The following is a 24,169-nucleotide window of genomic DNA, read 5'->3' on the forward strand; positions in this document are numbered from 1 at the left end:
CACCCCTGGATTAAACAGACTTTATCTGTCTGGTTTCCAGTCCTGATCTTCGGCCGGACCACAGTGGTGATGCGTTTCCTGTTGACTGCTCTCTGAACCTGACTCCACGCTAACAAGGCGCCGGAAGCTGACCCACATCCCGCAGTGACTCAGCAGCTTCGTCATTAACCGGATCAGGAGCTCTGCCTCRGAAACTGAACCGTCAACCTTTCACCTCGCTCATCTGCATCCAGGCTGCRTTTTAAAGCTGATGAAAACTGAAGCAGGAAAACATGCGGTAATATTGGTTATGGGGACATAATGTGAATAATRTTCCTGCTGCTAAAAGATAATTTAACTCATTGTTTACATATAGGAAACAGCATTTTATTGAAAAGTTGCTTTTGGGCAACATAAAATCTCTAATAAATCAAACATAAAACCCAATGATGTGCTTTAGAAGAAAGCTGCAGGAATTATAAACGCAGTAGATTATTTTCCTCCAACCAATGAAATATTTTTTTCACTGCATGGAACATGTCACAGACCTGCACTGAAAACAAAAAAAGTCTTTAATAAAATCCTTCCAGTTTTAAACAGAATCCGGTTCAAAGCTAAAGAAAATTATGAATGAAAAAAAATATATGAAATTCTATTCTATGTAATAAAAATAAAAATCAGCAGAATGAAAAACAARCACATTTTTTTATGTTTATTCCAGTTTTTAGTTCATGTATTCATCTTCAGTCAATTTAAAAAAAGATGAAGTCTCATTTTGAACAGCCATTTATAGCTTTTATGTTTCTACAAAACCGGGACATTTTTATCAATAAATAAAATCCCTTGGATGAAAAGTTTGTTATGCTAATAGCATTTAGCGTTCATCAACAACTCACTGATGGAAGTGAGAGAGTTCAGCTACACAAATAAACAGCAAAACGTTACAGCTCTAGTTTTAACATAATTGGTAAAAATGTAAATAAATAAACTTCAGATTAGGCTGAGAGTCGGCAGCAGAAGCAGTCGGCCCTCAGAGAGATGAAGAGGAGCAGGACGAAGAGGAGGGAGGAGCGGATTCTGAGTGAGCTGCTGCCAGCGACCATCACTGGAGATGAAAACAGACGTTTCCCAGGTTCAAACTGGTCTAATTAGCAGGTACAGCGTCCTCCCAGTACCGCCTGACTGGGAGGGAAACACTCTTTGAAGATGTTGGCATGATGACGCATTAAATCCCTGCAGAGCTGAAGGCAACACTGCAATCTGAGAACTGCAGCCAGCGGGTAAAAACCAGCTGAACTCTGAACCTTCAGAGTCACATAGAGACGGTTACAAAGTCGGCCTTCCACCACCTGAAGAGCATCTCAGGGTTAGAACGAGTGAGAAACTCATGCATGCGTTTATCTTTAGTCGCATTAATTGCTGCAGCAGAATCTTCACAGCTCAGAGAAGGCAGAGGTCAACTTTTTCACAGATCATCTCTTATTACAAACTGTCACGACATGGGGACAGTTTCACAAACATATTTTTAATAAAAGTTCCAGCCTGCAGCTTTAAATCCAGGCTAAAACCTCCACATGTTTAGATTCCTTTGAAAAATAATAACTGAAACATTGATCATGATATTTGATCTGTATCGATCACTTTAACGATAGAACTCAACAACACGTGACACCTATTATTAGTTTTCCCAGCTGTTGACTGTATGATGTGTTTAAGATGCTTTTATGTTCTCACAAACTGCCGTGTTGCTGAAACATGCTTTATGATTTATTGATTGATCGATCAATCACCTGCTCCAGCATGTTCTGCAGCCTCTCAGCCTCCAGGTCGATGACGAACTTCTTCTCCTCGCGGCGCTCCAGGTCCTCCAGCAGGCGGCGGTAGTTGGCGTCGTTGAAGTTTTCCACACAGATGGCGCTGACCTGCCAGTCGTCCAGTCCGGCTTTCTCCATGATGGCCTGCAGGATGGCGTACCCTGAAACACACACACATACACACGCACACACAGAGGATGGAGACAGTCAGGCTCCGATACGCTTCACAACGCCCTCTGATTATCGATCGATATTCCACTGATCGATCTGGTTTTAGTTTAGTTCATCACAGTAAAGACTTCAGTGTTTGACAGTTTTTCACAAAAAGAAAAAACTAAAACGGTAACTGTGTCTTCTGCTAATCGGCTAATGCMCTAATAGCAGAGCTAATTCTTCCTTTAGCACTTCAGCTAACTGTGAAAACGTTTAGCGTGTTTAGCTTTCCCAAATACAATTTTCCCGCTCGTTTTCTTTGCTTTTTAAAGTTTCATTTTAAATAAAGTTGCTATCTTTATTCTGTAAGTAGCCGTTTATATTCATCCTCTTATTTAGAAGTTATTATTAGAGAAACTGTTTAAGATTTAAAACAGAAAATGTTCTTGTAATAAATTTAGTTTTACAATGATTTTCTACTTCTGGGATTTTCKAAAAGCTAATATTTTCCCAGACTATTGAAGTCGGTTCTATTGCCATCATTTAATATTCTTAATAATCTGGATGAATTTTCTACTCCCTTAAATGTGTGTTAAAGTTTATTTTAAATATTCCAGAGTCTGTTGGTGCTTTTTAATGCTGCTGAACAACAGTCAGGATATTTCTCTCTTAATCTCATGTTTGGGCTCCGTATTATTTTCAGACTCGTCTCTGGATCCGCTCTCTGATCTGAAGCAAACAGCTCTGAGCAGAACCTGAAACTAAGTTTAGAACTGCAGGGTTGAATCTCGACGTCCTCAAGGAGCCAAAACAAACTGAAGCGTTTCCAGATCGAAGGCAGATCCGGGTGCAGGGCGGCCATGACGGCGGCCACGAGGGCGGCCGTCCTCCAGCAGGAACAGATGTCCCCCTTAAACGGCCCCTCCTGGTGGCCATCACAATCTGGCAACCCGGCTCCCTTTGCTCCCAATTAGTGGCTTAACCTGCGCTCTGGCAACCTGGCTGCCTGCACACCTCCATCCCTCCTCGGCCCTTCACTGCCCATTAGAGGGCTGCTGGTGCCAAGACGCACGCACACTCACACTCACACAGAGACACACACTTGTCCCTGCAGAGAGGAAGCGGTTCGTGGCATTTTGGCTTTTTTACAGCCGAGCCCCCAGATGGGAGCGAAGTGTTTCCAGTTGAAAGGGAAGATTAATGAGGTTTTGTGCTGAAAACAAGAAAAAATTGTTTTAAGTCTCACTGAGGGATTTTTTTGGRACATTTTCATGCATAATAATTTAGTATTTTTAGCAGCTGTAATATTTTATAAATTCTTAAAGACATGATAAAAGGGAAAATAATCAGTGTTTGTTGGTTATTTTATGTAGCGGTGGAGAGAAAAACTGCAGCTTTATTTCATTATTTGGTATTTATTGATTTTGTTGTATTTATTGACAAAATTTGTGTAGTTAAGTCATTTTRTTTGTTTCTAGCAAGACAAATTAAGCGTTGTCCAGATATAAGAGATGAAAAACAGCATTTTGGATAATTATTATGCAACTTCAGAAATGCCAACTTATGTGCATTGTCTCTACCAAATAAATGAAATTAAACTGTATATAAATAAAACTTATACATATCTGATTTATTTAAAACAGCCRGTTTCCAGATAATTGTTATTTTTTTATTTTACCTTTGATTAATTCTAGCAAAATAGAAAAAAATAAATGAAGTTGGTTAATATTTAATGACCAGAAAGCAACAAGCTGAAGCTAAAGAGCAGCAAGCTAAAGATAGAAACATTGCTGCTTGCTCTCTGCTGCACATTCAAAATCCATYATCAATAAAAATAATTATACAACAGATTTATGAAATATAAATAATTAAAATAAGAACTAATGAACCTGGTTAGCATGCTAGTGTTAGCACCAGCATGCTAAAGTTAGCGTCAGCATGCTAAAGTTRCCTAAAACTGAAATACAGTAAATGTATGTTTCAGAATGTTAGCTTACTGATGCTAACATTAGCATGCTAACCAACATCAACATAATTCTCCATCAATCCTGGTTTAAATTCAAAGTTTCTGATCTAAACCAGGAAACATCAGGAATATTTGGTCTGAAGTTCAGAATGTTTATTAGGTTTCTATTACTTGTAAACCAGAATTATCAAAACTAGCAAGATAAATGGCCAAATTATAGTGAAATAAATCTATATTAGAGTCTCAGTTTTAAATTTCTGATTGATTTCCTTCTTTATTTATTGAGATACATCTTTAGGAAAGTCAGCAGCGAATGGAAGGAAGTCAGAGAACAAGGGAGAAAAGATGAAAGATCAAAAATAAAAAAAAAGGAAAGAAATGGAAAAAGGGGGAAAATGAAGGAAAAACGAAAACAGGCAGAATGAAAAAAAAACCCTAATAATGTGAGGTGGAGACATTAAGAAGAAAACTGAAGGAAAAAAATTGGGATGAGAGGATGAGAAGAGGAAATGGAACAAAAACTGAAACAAGTAGCAGAAATATAAAAAGATTAAATAAGAGAAAGAAAAAAAGTGAAAGAAAACAAAAACATTACAGGACTAAAAACCAGGAATGAAAAGAAAAATGAGACATAAAGACGAGACTGAACAGGAAAACATGTTGAATAATGAGAGGAATGGAYATGAATGTCAGTTTGAGCCCAGAAACAGTAAAAACTGTAAAAATTAAAGATGTTTCTAACAAATGAGTCTGCATGTAATCACTGAACAACAGTATGAGCCGTCGTCACAACAGACAGTCAGAAAACCAGATTTAACCGTCTGACAAATCAAAAACTCAAACATTCAGCTCAATAAATATATTATAATTAGACCTTTGACATGAAATTCACCCAGKATCTGGTACCATTAAATCTACATTAACTAAGAAAAACAAATAGATCTATAAATTACAYGACGTGTCAAAGTGTTARATTAATCAGAAACTGAAGGCAGGAAGCAAAGAAAGCAGCAGAAACCTGTCAGCATTTAGAGAGCAGCAAATATCAGCTGATTCAGCAACGCAGAAAAGTTTCTGGATTATCAAACAAGGAGCAACTCAGGATGAGAAAAACCAAACATCAATCTATAAACCTTCACAGAGTTTAATAAAATCAATACTTCTGTTAGAGGAGTCAAAATATTAAACTGAGAGCCTCAGAAAAACCTCAAATTACAGACTTTTGATGAAGAATATCAGGAATAAACTGAAGAACCCTGGCCTCTATCTGCTCTCACTGAACAAGACCCAAAAAATTTATAACAGTGAAGTTTGGTGGAAGAAAAATCACGGTGTGGCACTGTTTTTTAAAATCTTTCCATCATCATCATGTCACTTCCTGGAGTGTTGCTTTGACTCTTTCATGCGTGTTTATGAAATTCTTTAATCTCCATGGCAACCATTCAGCTGGCTGGACCTGGCTCCGCCTTTGAGGCGCAGCTCCTCCCCCACTCAGCCCCTTTACACTAGCCAGCAGTAATTAGCACCTGATGGAACTGCTGAGCTCATTATAGGAGCTGCTGCTCAGAGCAACGCTGGTAAAAGCATTAAAAAAGGGCGGAGCTTCAGAAAGAGCAGAAGTRTTTAAAGAGCCCAATTTCCAGGCGTTAAATTAGGAAGTAAAATTTCTTTTAAGTCATATTTGATATACAGCATTTTTATAATGTGGAAAGTTGGCATGGTGACTTGGTTATGCTATAAGGTGGCACTATGTGCCTAGAAAACACATGATACTGCCCCTTTAAAACAAATATTCCTGACTTCTCCGCTCAGGTGTTATATGATAAATGAGCTTGCCATACAGTGATGAAGGCTCCACGCTGACCAGAAAAAAGAAGCAGGAGGACAACATGTTCTCTCTCTCCCCACATGTTGCAGCAGCAGTTGCTCGGCCCGGGCTAGCATTAGCGATAGCCTCAATGGGCCAACACCCAGGCAGAGCCGGGTTGATGCTGATTGCAGCCGGCTGCTGTTCCTCCTGCAGCCTCCAGCCACACATTCATCAGCTGGTAATCAGCCGGCCCAGTCCAGGCTGCGCTTCACTTCCTGTCCGGCCTCTTTATGCCGGACAGGCTGAGCGCCGCGCAATGGGACATGAAGCCTCGTCACCAAGCCACAAACAGAGCTGCTGCTGCTGCAGCTGCAGCTGCTGGGATTTCAGGCATTTAATCTGTTAGCTTATTCATTTCTGGGTCTTTCTGGTGGTTTGGTTTCTTTTCTCACAGAGAAAACCAGAACAAGCTAATAACGTTCAGTCATCTCAGAAGTACTGGCTTTAATTCCTCAAAGTAAAGTTTAAGCTGCCAAAACTTTCAGATAAATATTATTCCTACATGCAGATTATTACCTGACACAAAACGTTATGAAGTAACAGGACAATAAGCTTCACCATTTCATTTAATGGCATGAATGTGGCAACATGAATCATCAAGTGACAGAAAAGATGTGCAAAATTAAAAAAAAAAATGTAATAACCTATTAAATTAACAACTGCTGCAATTGTTAAGCACAAATAAGGCAGGAGTAAAATAAAACGTAAAACATATAAAACCAATATTAAAATATATTCAACTGGTGATAGACGGTTGTAGTCATTTAAGAACAGAGATCATTTGAATTGAAGTTAGSGAGWTAGCATTAGCTTCTGCTAAATGCTGTGTWGRTGTAACGTTTTAGTGTTAGCGAAACTAATTATTTAGTGAGCGATGCCTCCACTGGAGGATTTAAGCATTTATTCATATTTATAAGGAACAGACAACAAGACTTTGAGTTAATGAGTTACATCAGCATTTAATTTCATTTGGGATCAATAAAGAACTTCTGAATTTSAATGACTCCAGGATAAATGACCTCTGACCTCTGCCTATTTTCTTTCTGTCTGTTTAGTTTTACAGTAAAATCTGTTTTTAAATTTCCCATAATTCTTTGCTTCCTGCGTTTTCCTTCTTTTACAAGYYGCATGTTTMATTTTTTCCTTCCTCTCAGAACGTTTTGTCCAGTTTCCACAGAGACTCCAGAGAATCAGACACRTCTAAATGTCTTAGAATCATTTATCAGGAGAAAAACTCTGGTTCGGCACAAYGCAGAAAAACCGGCAACAAAACTGAAGCAAAAGAGCATGAAGAATTAAAATGTTTGATTGTGCAGAAGGTTGAGTTGAGCTCTCCGCTCTAATCTGGATTATTYACACTTTATTTCCTCTAATCTGTCATTTTCTTATAATTATTCAGATCAGGAAAAGAAATAAAACAGCTTTAATAGATATAGGTCTGGACGGCTTCTCTTCCTAAGTGACACACTTCACAACACTCTCAATGGAATTCGCATTTTTGCAATCACAGTTTTTCCTTCCACCAAACCTTCCTTGATCTGTAATCTTTGTCAGCAGTCTTCCCATGATTCAGTTCATAGCATGAAATCAAAATCTGATTTTACTGGATTAATAGAACATTGATTTATAACGGAAGAAAATAAAAATAATAAAACTACAAAAGTAAAGTTGAAATAATGTGAAATCCAATCGTGACTTTTATCTTATAATTTTATGACTATTCTCACAATATTGACTTTATTCCCATAGTTCAACTTTATTTTGATAATTATATAACTTTTTTTTAAACGTCATCACTTTATTCTCATCTTACTAGCTTTATTCTCATATTTTGATTCTGTTCTGATAGTTTTATATTTCTTCTCAGTGTGGCTCTATAATCCTCCACCGTCCATCTTCAGTAAACATTTCTTCTCTCCTCAGACTTCCTGTTTCCTGTATATTATATTATAAAATATCTAATCATGTGGGGCTGCTCCATGGCTCTCAGCGCAGCAAACTGTTTCTGGATTATCTAGATCAGCTCTGGCTGCGTTTTGCTTCTCCTGCCTTTGCGTCGTTACTGTAAAGTTTCTGATGAATCTGCGTTAAAGTCCCGCTGCGTCGTTCTGCCAGGCGGCGCCGCCTCCAACAGGAAGCCATGTTGGATTTCTGCAGAACACTTGATCAGATTCCTGCGGCTTTTGTTGAGCGGAGAGAAGAGAGAAGCTTTTTACCCAGTCAAGCATGCGTGACCCCCAGATAAGAGACGCAGAGGCAGGAATGGGTTTTCTGAGCAGATTGGGTCGGCACCACAGCCCCGTCAGCCAATCAGCTCAGAGATGGAGGCAGCGGCCCGCCAGGCGCCACCGCCGCTCTGGCTGTAATGGAAATGTGACACGGTGCGCTGAATCCGAACAAACCGGCAGCAGGGAGAGAAGTGTGAACCGAGAAACGCTTTCCGGAGGTTTCACTTTGATATTAAACCAGAAAACCAGAAAAGAACAGATAAAACATCCTGACACCGAGATTTATCTGCATTTAAAAACATTAAAGTTCAACTCTGAGAGGCAAAAACCAGAAAGAAGGTTTTGGTGGGGCCTAGTCAAAGGCCTTGCGCAAGCTGTTCAGCCGTCTCAAAACGGTTGAGTAGCAGATCAGACCAACACAGCGACGCCAACCAAACCTAAACGCGTTGATTCAGGGAGCGATTACTTTTGAATAGTCTTTTAAAAAATGCCTGTTTGTTTTTACTCTGATCTTCAAATGAGTTTGATGATTGGAAATGAAAACAGAAACATCATCAATGAAAGCTGTTATTATTATTATTATTATTATTATTATTATTATTATTATTATTATTATTATTAATCATTAAAATGATCAGAATTATTAATTTATGATTCCATGATTGTGGAAATTTACGTAAAATCAACAGATCCCCATATTTTTTCACACTAACGCAAGACTATTGCAAGATTTCAGCAGAAATGTTCAAAAACGAAATCGGGTTTACGCGATTTTAACTCCCACCTACAGGTGGCGGTATTTCTAACTCCTTCTCCTTTACTGCACCTCAGTCAAATTACAATTCATGTTTCCAGTCTGTTTTAGTTTTTCTTAATCTTTTTCTTTTATATGTAAATTTTATCAGTGGTTTAATGATTTTGATTAGAAAAACCACCAAAACAAATGAGCTATACCGTTATTATTATAATTATAGTGCAAACGGTAAGCAGTGCATTTAGAGCTGCACGTTTATTTATTTAATTAATTTCAGACACAAACTAAAAACAGAAAGAAAAAAAATGAATAATCATATGGATTGACATGCAGTTTTATACAATTTGTTCAAAMAGAAGCAGTTGGAAAATAWAACAACTTATGATTTCCACCAGTTTAAACTCTTCAGTTATTCCCACATAATCGYGTTTAAACCTCACGTTCAATTACTTATACATATTTAATATCGACACCCGTCCTATAAGACATAATAAGCTCCTTATTGATGCTTTTCTAAAAGCAGAGTGAAAGATTCATTCTCATTCATTTAAAGCATAAAAGCATCACGCTGGATGTTTGGGACCAGACTAATCGCTGGAACAGACCAACTGACTCATGCTGCGTTTGCTTCCCGTTGGAAAACAGGAACGTGTTTCCAGAAGCGGCCATCTCACCTCGGTCCGTGTCGTACAGGAAGACAAACTTCTTCCAGTCGTAGTGGTCGAGCAGGGAGAGCAGCGCRCGGCGGATGGACGGCCGCAGCTGCAGGGCGAACTGGCTCTCGCCCTCGGTGGGGAAGCTGGGCGTGATGAGGGAGATGTGCAGCGCGCTGCAGAACGACGTCAGTGTGTGCACCGACCGCTTGTCGTACAGGCCGAAGATGGCGAAGACACCGCGGGAATACTGCGAGCAAACTGCGGACAAACACACAACATTAGGCAGTCAGCAGCRTGCAGAGGTCAAAGGTCACCAGCCTGGGAGCAGGGCTGGAACAGAGATTCAGAAAAATTAGCTTTAAAATGAAATCCAACGTAAAATGAGCAGAATTTATGACAACAAACCGAAGCTGCTGGATTTAATCTTTCGCTGAGACTCATGCACTGTAAAAACACAAAATCGTACCAGATATTTTTATCCAGATTTCACTACAAATATCTCAGTTCACTCGAAACAAAACAAGCTTAAAAGTAACTTTTCAGAAAGAAATGAGTTTAAGTCAGTTATGTCTTAATATTTATGAAAAAGTTGTAATTCCATAAGCATATTATTTCACTTATAACATGAGAAAAAATCTGAGAATGTTTTTAWAAATATAAAAAAATTATTCACTGAAAACAAACTAATGCATCCTGCTGAAACAGGACCTATCATGATAACAAACTCATAAACTCATTAGTAAAAACCTCCAGCGGTTTTTACTAAAATGCAGAAATGCATATAAAACAAGAGACGTGAACTGTCCCTGTTGCTAAAAATACACAAAAAATACAAAAAATGAAAACTTTAGCTTTTTTTWAATCTGTCAAACCTGCAAGAAAGAGTTGCAGAAATCACACTGCTTTTAGTTGATTAAAATATTCTGTGATTAGTTTGTTTATTTAACAAGTAGAAACAAAAAATGAAATAGATTTCGTGATTCACATTTATTATGGCCACAGGCTGTTTACAAAGGAAATAATCTGCAACATTTCCATCAATATTCTGTTCAGCAGCTCTTATGAAAAACTTTTCAGTCCCTCCAGGATTTCCACAAATTGTTTTTGTGATTTTTTGTGATGAAAATCTCAGATTTTGTGTCGATAATTTAGAAATATTTGGTAAGATTTTTTTTTTCTCATTAAATTTCTTCATACAGAAGAAAAAAATGAGGAAAAAACAAAATCTGTCAGGTTGGAGTCACAAGCCATAACTTGAAATCAAGAAAGGCTGAGGCAGCAGAACAATAGAAGGAACAAACACTGCCCCCTGCAGGTCAAAGTTAGCATCACTTAAATTTGATGTTTTTGACTTTTTTTCAGAAAGATTCACACACAAAAAAAATCAGGAATTTGATAATTTTGTGTAAAAATCCGGAGAAAGTGACTTTTAAAACCCTTATTTTTTATACCAGAGGAATGAACGATGCTGTTAGCATAGAGGATACATGCTAGACTAAAAGCTAAGAGAGCGGTTAGCTGGAGCACGGCGGTGGAGGCTGATGGTTGGGGCTCGTTCTGATCAAACATTTCCTCTGTGCTGACATGAACAGAAACAAACCGTTTCCTTTGGCCATGCTTTGAGTTAAACAGAAACTTTGATTAGCATAAAGTCAACAGCAGCTCTCATTACAGAGCGGCGCGGCACGGCGCTAATGGCCTCCTTTCTTCTTCTTCTTCTTCTCACTGCGCGGAACGACAACAGGAAGGAGATAATGAGCYGCCGCTGCCAGTCTGAGCAGAAAGAGAAAAGAGGAAGAGCTCAAGATGTCTCTGAGACAAACAAACATTTCCTCTTCTGTTCGACACGCAGCWAACGCAGGCRGTGGCCAGATAAACCCTCTAGCAGCAAACAACCGTTTTCATCTCAGAATATTTAAACTGCGGCTCCAAGAAAACAACAAATATTAACTCCAGAGAAGAAGAACCGCTTCAGAAACACCCAATATAAACTTTAACACAACTCAGAAATTCAAGAAATACAACAAAAAAAAAAAGCAAAAAAAATCAGACTTTTTATGTTTTATGTCAGGGGTGATCAAAGGGAGGCCTGGGGGTCATTACTGGCCCTTCAAATTATTTTGTTGGGCCCTGGAATAAAAGTCAAGAATAGAAAAAACAACTGATGACCCAGAGGTGCTTTTGAAAATGTTTGTTTTTCTTTTAATAATGTGAAAGTCCAAAGTCATTTTTATGTTCTGGGTCTTWAATTTTAAGTAGATTTCATAAAAGTGTTTATTATTGTTGAGYAGATTAAATAAATAGAAATAAGCACATTTTTACATCTTTATTTTAATGAATTTTCTCTCCCTCCAACTGTTCTGATTTGCCTGTTACAACAGAAACATTTAGTATTTATTGGTAATGTAACATATTAATAATCTAAACTAATTCCTAATTTATTTCTTAGCAAAAATTGTTTTTATCACATAAAACAGAAATGTTCAATGAAAACTGTCAAATTTAAACAGCAGAAGAGCCACAAAATCCATAAAAAGATTTTATCTGCTCAACAATAAACAAGATCTTTACGAAATCTGTATAAAATTAAAAACCCAGAACATAAAATGGCTTTGGGTTGTTGCATTATTAAAAGAAAAACAAATATTTAAATATTTTTAAATTGCTTTTACCATTCTTTACTTGTAATCAGGGGCCAAAAAAAATAACTTCAAGGGCCACTAACGGCCCCCGACCCGCACTTTGATCCCCCCCCCAACTCCGACAGTCCACATGCTCTCTCTCTGTGCTCCATTACTAAGGTCTGGATTTAGGGAAGCATCATCTCTCTTAAATCTTCTAATGAAACGTTGAAACTTTCTCCTGTTCTCATCTCATTTTATCAGATGAAAACCACTAAAGGAACAAACTAAAAACTCCTGGAACTAAAACCAGAATGTCTGCTGTTAGCATTAATGCTAATCTAATGTAATAAAGACTGAATATTGAATAAAAGAGATGAGAAACATTTTAAAAGTCAGAGTATCTGTCCATGATGTGTTTACCCCTGGTTAGATGTTGGGTCTAGAAATTGGCAGCTAGATGTGGCCATGTTGTGTTCACTGATCAATAATTCATATCAGCCATTGATTTACTGCTGAGTTATGAATCAGACTCATCAGCAGCTCTCTGCGCCTATTCGGGATTTTCCAGCTCACTGATTCTGGTTTAAATCTTTTTTTTTTTTTTTTTTTACCATTTTGGATCAGACGCTGTGACTCTGAAAAATAAATATCTAGACTCAAAACTCCCAACAAAACTGCAGCATAAAGAGACAAATCTGGACGAATATTGTTCTAATTTCGTATTTCAAAGCTTCACTGACAGAGAAAAGTGTTTCAATATTTTAAAGATTTTATGTGACAGAAACACAAAGAGAAAGAAAACGAGAAATAAAAATAAAAATCTGCAAAAACAAAGTGATGGCAGCATCATGCTGTGGGACAGAGGAGTGTTTAAGAGTTGATGTGATGTGGATGGAAGAAACCTGGCATCAGTCATGTGTTAGAATGGCCTAGTCAAAGGCCTAATTCCAAACATGACTTAAAAACCTGACGATTAATGAAGAACGGGAAAAAATGCTCCGGATGTTCACACGTTTCAGATAAAACCCAGAGAAACTGCAGCCAGATCTGGATCTACAGAGTTCTGACTCATTCCAGATGAATATAAATGCATTCCACACTTTTCAGATATTTTTGTTGAACATTTTTTAAAAAGTTATACATTTTTCTCCTTCAATTTGACAGGTTCTTATAAATGTCTTAAATTTTGTGTTTGAGTGTTGTAAGCTGCAACGGTGGAAAAATTAAGGTCAGATTTACCTAAAGCAGGGGTGTCCAAACTGTGGCGCGGGGCCCTTTGTGGCCCTCTGTATGATTTTTGGCTGCTCTGATCACAGTTAAAGAGCAGATTAAAGTTGGTTTGCTGGTTCAGAAAGTTTGATGCAGATTCGCATTTAGAATCAACTTTGGTGACTTTTTTTTTTCAAAATACAATTAAAATCTTAAAATGGAAAATGTAACAAAGTATTGATCCAGGTTTCTGATTTTAATTTAATGGTAATGCAGACATAGACACACCCAAAAAATAAAACTGTTGTCGCTAAGAAGTAGGGCTGTTGTAAACGATTATTTTAGTAATCGAGTAATCTATAGATTTTTTTTACGATTAATCGAGTAATCGGATAAAAACAATTATGAAATAAAATATTGGTAAATCTTCCATAACACCAGTGTTACTATCGGATATCAACATCADTCTATTTTTTCCACATTTGAGCTTCACTACCAGTTAYTTTTTTGTAGACCGGGGGGCAATATGGGATATTTACGGCTCCTCCGTTCAGAAGCTCATCTACCAGCCATGTTCCGCCTCCCGTTTGTTCAGACCGGGATGATATAAGTTTATTGTGCGGTTCGTCCGTAAAGCTGCTCTTACCGTGTAAGCATCAACCCTCAGCCGCCCGCCGTGTTCAGTCTCTCCGCTCACCTGTATAAATCCTCCTCAGCTTCTTCCCGCCGTTCAACCAGCAGCTCCGGAGCAGAAAGGCTGCCGAACTCCCGGCATCATTTTAAGGATGTTTATTGGTCCCACAAAAACGATGAAAACCCGGAATTATCACCAATCAGTAAAATCCCCGCGGGCCGAACTTGAAGATTGGACGTTATGCCGCTAACACGTAGCTTCCGTCAACAACTCAGAGGCGGAAGTCAGAGCTCCGCGCAACGCAAATAATGTTCCGGCTGAAACACGGTGCGCTAAATGATAAAACATAAATTAACGAAGCTTCGAGGCAGGTCAATTTTCCTCGAGGAATTTTAATAATCGAGGTACTCGAATCACTCGAGGAATCATTTCAGCAAACTAAGAAGACACAAAAATACAGAAAATACATTATTATTTTTCATCTGTCGCAGATCTGACTGATTTTATTTCATCACAATAATCTGTGATTTGTTTGTTTACTTATCAAGCAAAAATAAATAAAACCGTCTAAATTCAGACCACCACAATAAAAACTTGTATCACTCAGTTTTTAGTAGAAGAAAAATTATAAATCATGAAAATGGAAATTATAGTTTGTTTTAATTTACTATGTGAATTGATTTATTGATTATTGCTACAGGCCTCCTTATTATTAGAATACTGATAACTTTGTGGCCCTTGTAGGAGTTGCAGCGTGTCATTCTTGGCCCCCAGGCCCAGCGTTTGGCCCCTCAGGTAGCCGCAGTGATCCTGCTCGGCTCACTCAGCGGTGACCCTGAAACGGCCTCACACTCCGCTGCACATCCAGGTCAGCGCGCCGCTGTAGCAGGTCGATGAGCGGCACACTAACACAGCAGAAGCCCCGCCCCCGCTGCAAGCCCCCGCCCACACGGCCATGCTGGATCCATTTATCGAGCCGAGCTGCACAGAATGGCCGGCGCCAGTTCTGCTGACGGTCGGTAAGGTCTCCGCACGATTCAGAGTAAATTCAGGGTCAAAGTTCAGCTGGGACTGAATTAAATCTGCTGACGTTCACCGACTCCTTCCAGCTAAATTATCTCACATTAAAACTGAAAATTACATTTTATTTCTCTGTGATTTAAGGTGATAAACAAGGGGTGGTCAAAGTGTGGCCCGGGGGCCATTTGTGGCCCTTGAAATGATTTTGTTCGGCCCCTGAATACAAATCATGAATGGTAAAACTGATGGCAACATTTTTTAAAGTTACTGTTTTAGTTATGAAATAATTTGATGTGTATAAATGATTTTGATGAAATTCCYGAATTCTGTTTCTCACTTGGTGAATGTAGTTTTTTTATTTTTGTGTTTTTAAAGCACTTTGAACTGCCTTGTAGCTGCACAAATAAACTTGACTAATTAATTGAACAATCTGAAGCCGTTTGTGGGTTAGTGATAAAGTGTATCGCTTTAGCGTTAGCGCAGCTACTGCTTCAGTCAGCGGTCTCCAGTATGTTGGATAATGTTGAATCATTTTCCATGAATCAGTCAAAGTCTGAGGAAACGTCTCCAGAAACGGAGCAGGTCTGCTGATGAAGACAACGACGTCGGCCATCTTGGAGGAAACGCAGCATGAGATCAGAGCGGCTGTGCAACATTTTCACAATGTGCAGAAAATCCATCACCATCAAATTAAATCTGAGAAACAGACTATAAGAGCAGCTCTACTTTCCTGCAGCAGAGGATCATAAACACGTATGAGGAAATCAGAGAGATTCAGCATTAAGCGTCTCATAAGCATGTTTGACAGAAACACGCCTGCTTCTTGCAGCCACACCGTTAAACCTGCCACCTTACAGCACTCTGCTGCCTCCTCTCATTCCCCAGTGTGTGTGTGTGTGTGTGTGTGTGTGTGTGTATCAGAGTGAATAAGGCTCTCATGCCCTGTGCTTCTGTGCAGTCGGGTGGAAGTTGCAGCACGTGAGCATTTGTGCGCAGGAAACCCACAAACGTGCAGCAGGAGGGACAGAGAGACGTCACATCATGCTTGCTGTCGTCACACAGCACAGCGCCGCATTCTGTCTGCTTCACTTGGTATCCCATCATGCCCCAGGAGGAAGGAATGATGCTCCACTCCTGATCCTGTTCTCCAGCAGCCTGTCACAAAGATCAGAGTCCTGAGGCTGAACGCTGGAAGGATGAGAGGAGAAATTCATCCTGATGTGATCTGAGCCTGAAAGGAAGAAACTCCTTAAAACTATTTACCACRATATAGTGGTAGTGTAGTGTAGCGCTTTAGCGTTAGCTTCTATTAAATAACATGTTGGTGTAGCGCTTTAGCATTAGCTTCTATTAAATAACATGTTGGTGTAGCGCTTTAGTATTAGCTTCCTCTAAATGACATGTTGGTGTACCGCTTTAGCATTAGCTTCTGCTAATRCAGTGTTGGTGTCGTATTTAGCGCTGTCAGCTTTCACCAATGCAGCTGAACRTGGACATTTAAATACCTAAATTTTAAAGAGCTAAATTTTTCTGTTTTATTGTAATTTGACGGTTCAAACTGAGCTGCAAACATTTGCATCAATTTTCCAGATTTTTGTTTAGATCTTGGCAGTGCTTGGACCTGAAGGATTTGACTAGGAGGATAATTCAGCCTGCAGACTTTAACTTTATGATCCCGCTGTGCAGGAATCCGTAAACGCAGCAGCAGCAGCAGCATGGCTGTAACTCAGCCGCAGCGGCGCTGAAGCAGGTCAGTAACTCTACGGCTTTCACTCTCGTGACAACAGGTGAATAAAATCTACTCTGACTCTTAAAAACAACAACAAAAAGCTTCAAACGAGGTTCACCAGCAGATGTCCTCAGGGGATTCAGCAGAGAGCACCGAATGCTTCTGAGTGTGAATATTTTAAGTGGCGCCACTGAGGGGTGAGTGAACTAAACTCCTTTTAATGCTTTATCACTTAGCATCCATAAAACATGAGGAACCAGGAGGGAACGCAGACAGAGATCAGTCAAATAAAAAGCTTTTACAGTCACCTGTAGGGAATGATAATTTGGGATCTAAACGCTGAGTCATCTCCAGGATGAAGCTTCAGATTAGCTGTTAAGACACCAAATTATCTTCAGGTACAATTAAACTTTTTCCTTTGGTGAAAAGAATAAAAAGACAAGTTATTTAAATACAAACCTGTTAAGATTTGATGGAATGAACAAACGTAGCTAACACTGTGTTTCATTTGGACAGCGGTTGGCACACTTCCGTTAACATGCTAATAGCGGAGTTAATTTGTAGCGTAGCGCTTTAGCATTTTTGCTAACTCTGAAAATGATTAGCGCACTTAGCTTCCAGTAAATTMATCTTTCCCAGGCAAATTCTAAAGTGCTAAGTTAGTTAGCGCTGTAGAACTTGGTTATTCATTCTACTGTAATAAAATTAAACAAAACAAAAAATCAGATTCCAGCAGAAACGTGAAACTAAGCATCAGAACATGACTTCTTCTGGCTTTATTCTTCCAGCTGGAAACTATGAATTATTTACTGTCTACGTCACATTAAACTTACATAAAACCTTAACTAAAAACTCTGAAGTTTATTATTATGTGACAAAATGTGAAGAAACTCTTCTGCTTCTGTTCCTCCCATAAATTAACTTCCAATCATCTTCTTGTCTCCATATTTGCTGCTTTTTCAGCAGAATTGCCTCCAGCTCTCTCTCACACAGATCTGGTTGCCCTCCCCCCTCCCCCCCCCCACACACACACACACACACACDGGGACTTGCGTGAATCCCAGGTGGAAACATGTCAGCAGTAAAACCAATAAGCTGCGGCGCGGCTCCCTGACTGCAGCGTTTTGACAGATGCTGCGCTGCAGGTGACTTGGCGATGCCGATGCGTCGTTTTCCTCATGAAGACATCAAATGTGTCACCAAACAGATGCTGTACAGCCGTGGCCATTTTCAAATTCTGGATCTGGACCTGTCGCACAGTCAGACCCAGACTTCTATTATCACTATTCATAATAATAATAATAGTTCATGAAGCAAGAGGAAAACTCGTCCTTATTTAGCACAATGCCAAATTAGATGTCGTTACTGGATGATCCAGTAGCAGTCAGTATTCCAACAATTCTGTGCAGGCCTCTGATTGAAGACTGTAGYTGTGCGACAGTCTCATGCTAACATGCTTACAGTTCAGCCTCAGCTCAATATAAAACATGTGTTTTAGACAGACACTGGAGTAGGGGAGATRATGGATGGAAGAGATGGATTGAACTTCCTCCTTCTCTCTCTGCTCTTTGGTTCTCGTTGTCATGGTTGCGGATCATAACAAATGTCCAAAAGTAAAAATGTGAGCGATATAGAGTGCTTCAAGTGGAACAGCATCCAGAACCAGAGGGAATAAYGGTGCAAACACACAATAATTCAACCAGAAATATTAGAACTGAGCTAACAGAGCTGCTCTCTAAGTTCCTCCCCTTTCCAAAGATCCTCAGTAGACTGAGATGTGTGCTTAATGAGGACTTCTTRAAACTTTCAGTACAAACCCAGAGGCAGATTTCTAGGTGAGACACAAACTAACACCCAGGTGATAGCATAACTGACAAAAACAAATTAACAAAAGTAGGCGGAGCCAAGGTATACTGAGGGGCGTGGCCAACTGAGCAGAGGAAGTTCAGCACTTTGTCGCTTTATTTGATGACTTTTCAGATCCTCCAGGGACTTTTAATTTAAAAAGAAACTCGTCACAAATCTAGATACTTTTTCTGATATTGGAAGTTTTATGGCGATATGTGAAGAAGAAACAGTTTTAAACAACAGGAATTTTCACGCAAAATATTACATAAACCAGCAGGTTCTTGTATTTCCTCAAGTTATTAAACATCAGTTTGATCTTGAACATGCAGGCAGGACAAATYTGGACTTTGAGCCCGTATGAAGACTTTTGGACCCAGTTCTCAAAGCGTTAATTAAAATTTTACTTAATTTCAATGTTTCCGTCCTTTGAACCCAGAAAATGAGCCTGACGTTCCTGAAGACGATGAGACATTTCTGGAAGTGGGACAACAGTTTCTGCTCAGGACCGGTTTGAGATTTATTGTTCTGGTTCCAGTTGCCTGAGGTTCTGCTCCAGCAGTAACTCGTCCTGTTTTCTACAGCCATCAGCTTTATAAACGGCTGCGTCTCTGCGTTCARTCCGGCTGATGCCAACACCCAGCTGGAGGCCAGAACCATAAAGAACCGGATCATAAAATCCGAACCAGAACTCTCTAAACGGCTCAGCGGCTCCCAGACAGAACCAGAGATCCAGAAGCAGAAGATCAGCAGGCAGTTCTGGTCGTTTGGACCAGAGTGTTTAGACAGTGCTGAGATGCTGCACTGCCAAAAATCTAAATCTTACCAAATATTTTCAGTTTAATTTCCAATGCAAACATCTTAGTTCACCTAAAATAAAACAAAACTAACAGAAAAGTAACTTTAAGTTTTAAGTCAGTAAATCCTGGCAGATTATTTCACTTTTGGCATAATATTTTTCCTGTATTATAAATCAAATAATCTGCCTAATGAGAACTAATATGTTCTCATTTTAAAAAAGTGCTTGACACTTTTTTGTTTTAAATGTCAAAATGTAAATTTAAATGTTAAAATTTACATTTGAAATATTTTTGTTTTTCCATTTGGGTTTCTATTGTTTCTAAAAATGAGATCACTTTAAAAAAAAACAAAAAAAACAACCCAGCTGTTTTTCTGCAAGAAGCTAATGTCTCTTTGGTGTCTGGAAAATGAGCCGTTAAAATACATCTGGATTGTTAACTCATATTCCACCCTGTCCCATTACTTAGCAACCCCAGCAGAGTTCCTCTCTGTTACCTAGCAACCTAAGCTGAACTCCAGTATATTTGTTCAGCTGGTTTTACCGTTGTATACGTTGCTGTTATTGACTCACCATCGGGAAACCTCTTGCTGGATTCTTATTGATGGTGCAGGAGGCTCCACTAGGGCWGTTCAAAGATGTACGGTTGTATACTTGCATATCTCTTTGTAGCCATTTTGACATGTGGGTCTAAACGGTGAGTTGGGGGCGTGTCCAGCAGCTTATTTAGATTTAAAGTGACAGAAGTCCTAGAGCAGCTGATTCTGAAAGAAGAACTGAGCAGACTGAAATCTCATTATCTAAGAAAAATTCTGTCTAAAAAACTGTAGAAACATGTTCTGTATGCTTTGCTAACCTGTTCAAGGAAACATGTCAGATTACAGGTTATTTTATTTTGAGTGAAATCAGATATTTGTAGAAACGAGACAGAAATGCTTGGTAGATGTTGTGTTTGTGTCGTGTCCCTCTGCGTCCTGACCCGATTCATCGTCCTGTCAGTCTCCTCCCAGACCCAGAGTGAGTGATGATTCCCCTCCAGGCCACCATGATCACTCCTGTCTCTGGCTGCTGCTCTGGGTGGATGACCGGTCCGGTCCGGTTGGGTCCGGCTCTGAGGGTGAACGGTTCTGACAGTGTCGGCTGAAAACGGCCTGCTGTCCTCAGATTGAGTGGCTTGGTTAGCGAGCGAGGCGTCCAGCGCTCTGCTCAGTTTGTTCCCCTGACCGTCAGGGAGGGGGCTCTGCTGGGGCCCGGGGCCAACAACAGACCAGCAGCCACCTGACCCGGCCTCGTGGTGCAGCTCTGCCTCCGGCCTACACTGTGCTCTCTGAGTCAGAAACCATTAGCTTGCAAGCTAGCACCGCCCATCCCCCACCAGCAAATACAGAGAGAAAAATCAGCCTTCGTGACATCAAGTCATTATTTATTCTGAAAAAAACAAAAAACAAGCTCTTTACTTCCTGTCTGATATTAAAGGTGACATATTACGGGTTCTTGAACAGATTAGAAAAACATGTTTCTATTTTTTTTTACACAAAATCGTTCTTAGGCGAGATCTCTGTCTGCTCAGTTCTTATTTTTAGCTCCTTTAGGGCCTGTGTCACTTTAAATCCTGCTGCTGGCCACGCCCCCCAACTCAACAGTGGAAAAACCAGCTGACCAAATGTGCAGGTGCTTAGCTTGGGTTGCTAGATAACAGGCGGAACTTTGCTGGGGTTGCTAGGTAACGGTGCAGTGTGACTCAGCATTCTACAGATTTTTGAACAGCTCATTTTCCAGACACAAAAAAATATTAACTTACTGCCAAAAAAACGCTTTTTTAAGTGCTTGGTGTGTTTTTTCTAAAGAAGTAAAAACTCAGATGGAAGCACAAAAACATGCAAAATGTGAATTTTCCACAATTTGTTCCCTTCATGACTGTTTTAACTGCTGATAAGAACCGGCAGACCCATTAGAACCGCATCTGCAGAACCAAAACTGCCACATCTGTTCCATCTTCAGCTGCTGCGGTTCTTTCCATCTGCTCTGCATCAAACCAGGAAAACAAGAATACTTAACCAAATAMATACTTAAATTTTTACCTGAGAATTTTTAATTCAGCTTACAAATCTGCTGACTCATCATTTCCCTTTTAGGTCTAATTCCTAGTTATTTATTTTACTTTTAAATGTGACCAGCTTTAAGACTTGAAGAAAAAACTGATGTTTATTGTAGTTGCATGTTTTTGTGTTTGTCTCCAGAGTTGGTGTTTAAGTATCGTCRGTAGTTTCTTYCAGTTACACATAACTTCCTGTCAAAAACAGAAACAGCGAACTATAGGTTGTTTACGTTATCTTCAGCTAACAGGCTAAGCTAGTTTTTCTGAGGGAAAATCCTGATTTATGGAGCAGATATCAATGTTTCTATAGTTTCAAAAAATAATTATATTAATAAGCTTCATTAGTTTTGTTATAATTTTTGGGGGGAAAAATTTAAAACCAGGTTCTTGTGAGGAAAGCAACAAAATGAAGAAGTTTCTACCGGAACCGGAACAGACGTTTCAAACATCAGGCACTGAGAAAACCTGCTGGAAGTTGATAAAGTGTTGAGATGTTGATGTTTTCCCGGCTGGTCGTCTGGGTTACTAACCAGTCAGAACTCATCAAAACTCGCCGACRGGTCAAAGCCAGATCCAAACGAGACTGAAGCGGTGGAGGCGGCGTTCCCGGCCGCACSGCTGCACCGAACGCTGCAGASATCCCGGATATTTTTAGAAACAGCTGAAAGCGTCTCAGAAGCTCAGACAGGCAGAAGATATCAAAGGGCATGCGATGTTTAGAGTTCCCTGGCACAGAAAGACGTCGGGGAGGGGCGACGGGATATTTACAACCTAAAGGTGAGAATCCGGCCGGGTTCCCAGGAAACGCTCGGAGGAACTCCTGATGGAGGAGAAGCAGATCTGCTGTTACCGCTAACAGCAAGCTATGCTACAAAACGACAAGGTCAAACCAGGCCAGGGACAAGGTTGTCATTTCCGTGGCAACCGCAGCCTGGGTGCCCCCCGCTGCAGGGCGCCAAACAAAAGATGCCTTCGTTTACYGTTTGTGTTTCAGCTTTAGCCAAAAGAAACAAACAGTTCAAGAACAATATGAGAATACGGTCCTCTGCATTCAGTTACACATTAAATTAATTTATAAATAATATAAAAATGTATCCATATGTCGATAAATATATAAATTTGTGGATAAATTAATTTATACATAAATACATACATTCTTAAATAAATATAACTAGATAAATATATAATAAAATGTATGTATAAGTAAATAAATGGATAAACAGTTATGGATAAAAACATTTGTAGATAAACACGTACATTTATAAATAAATTATAAATAAATTGTTTAGGCTTTATGGATCTGCAGACAATTTATCCCCTTATAAACCAATAAAAAGCAACGATCTGCTACATGAAGTTCACATCAACTAAAATAAACTGGATTCAGAAATTAATTTAAAAACAAAAAAACTGAACGACGTGAAAATTTTGCCCAGTACAAATTCAGTTTCTATGAACTAAATCCTGACAATGAAATCCATGAAACCAACATGATTCAGAAACACTTTAGAGTCAAAACATGAAAACATTTCCTTTAAGACACTGAAGGAAACAGCAGCAGAAGAAGGAGAAGTACTGACTGAGTGATGGCGCCTGGAGACGCGCCACCATTGAACCCAACCTGGAACCAGACGGGTGGGTGAATGAGCAGAGAGTCGGGCTGAAACATGGAGTCTCGCGTTGGGAACCAACTGGGAGCATCGAGAGGCTCCTCTGGGATCCTGAGTGGGTGTGTGTAAGGATTCACAGTAAGTGGTGTTTGCAGAAGAGAATCGAACACTGGAGAAAAAAGCTACACCAGTGGCAAACTCCATCAGAATGCTGGGAGAACTGGGAACACCCACAGACWGAGGGTTCCCCAGTCCTCCCAGTGTTTCCAGTACTCCCAGTTCTCCCAATATTCCCAGTGTTCCCATCCTGCCGGGTCCAGAGATCCTGCTGGCAGCCATGCAGTGGGCACATCTCTAACCATTATCATTAAACCTCATCCAGTAAATATCCCAGACCCAGTTTGTTGTTTCTCATTTTGCCATGAAAATCGCAGTCAATCACAAGCCGACTTCTGAAATACCTGGCTCTAACCAATTACACASTGGCTTCATCAGAATCTGTCCTGGTTTACAGGAGAAAATGGGTCCAAAGGGAACCAGAACCACAATGAATGAGAACAAAGAGGAATAAAATGTATTTTAATAATAATAAGCTTTGAAGGACTRAGCCCTAAAGATGAGAAATGGACCGGGTCAACGATCTGTTTCAGTCCGACAGGCTACCAGCACACTCGAAACTGAAAATCCTGTCTTTTTATGGTCAGTGAACCCACCGCACTGAGAAAACACAAACATTAACAGCAATAATTTGGGTTCATAGAGCCTGCCATACTAAGTMATTTTCACCATGGTATTAATTAATTTATAAATAACTCACAATCTGTATTGATATGTTGGAAAGTGGTCAAAAAATAAAACCCCAAAAAACTAATTGATTAATTTCCAATAAAAGTCAGGTAAACTCCACTGGACCTGATGTGCTTTGGGCAGATACATGCAGCTTTCCAGCCATAAAACCTCCAGATGGAAAGGAAGGAAAACACTGTGTAGTAGAGAGGAGGTTCTGTGATGCTGTGGGCCTGATTTTCTACCAAAGGCCCTGGAAACGTCAGCAGTCTGAGGACTGGCTGCTATTTGGACTGTTGGCAGGAAAACAGCGTAAATCACGTCAAAAATACTTCAGCAGAGACAAGAAGTGATCTAAAGCCTAGATCATCTACAGGAAGTGAAATAAAGCCTGG

The 24,169-nt window shown here is 39.6% G+C and overlaps 1 protein-coding gene across 1 annotated transcript in view; it reads right to left on the reverse strand.

Annotated features, from left to right (window-relative positions):
* The window catches only part of LOC103476350 (glutamate receptor 4-like), a 100,882-nt gene that overhangs the window by 55,236 nt on the left and 21,477 nt on the right, over window positions 1-24,169 (reverse strand). The window contains exons 3-4 of the mRNA XM_017308529.1: window positions 9,439-9,678; window positions 1,770-1,954 (exon numbers count right to left, since the gene is read on the reverse strand). Coding sequence (XP_017164018.1) covers window positions 1,770-1,954; window positions 9,439-9,678 — 425 coding nt within the window. The remainder of the gene's footprint in view (window positions 1-1,769; window positions 1,955-9,438; window positions 9,679-24,169) is intronic.

This window comes from Poecilia reticulata, linkage group LG14 (assembly GCF_000633615.1).
Source record: "Poecilia reticulata strain Guanapo linkage group LG14, Guppy_female_1.0+MT, whole genome shotgun sequence".
NCBI classification, from domain to species: Eukaryota; Metazoa; Chordata; class Actinopteri; order Cyprinodontiformes; family Poeciliidae; genus Poecilia; species Poecilia reticulata.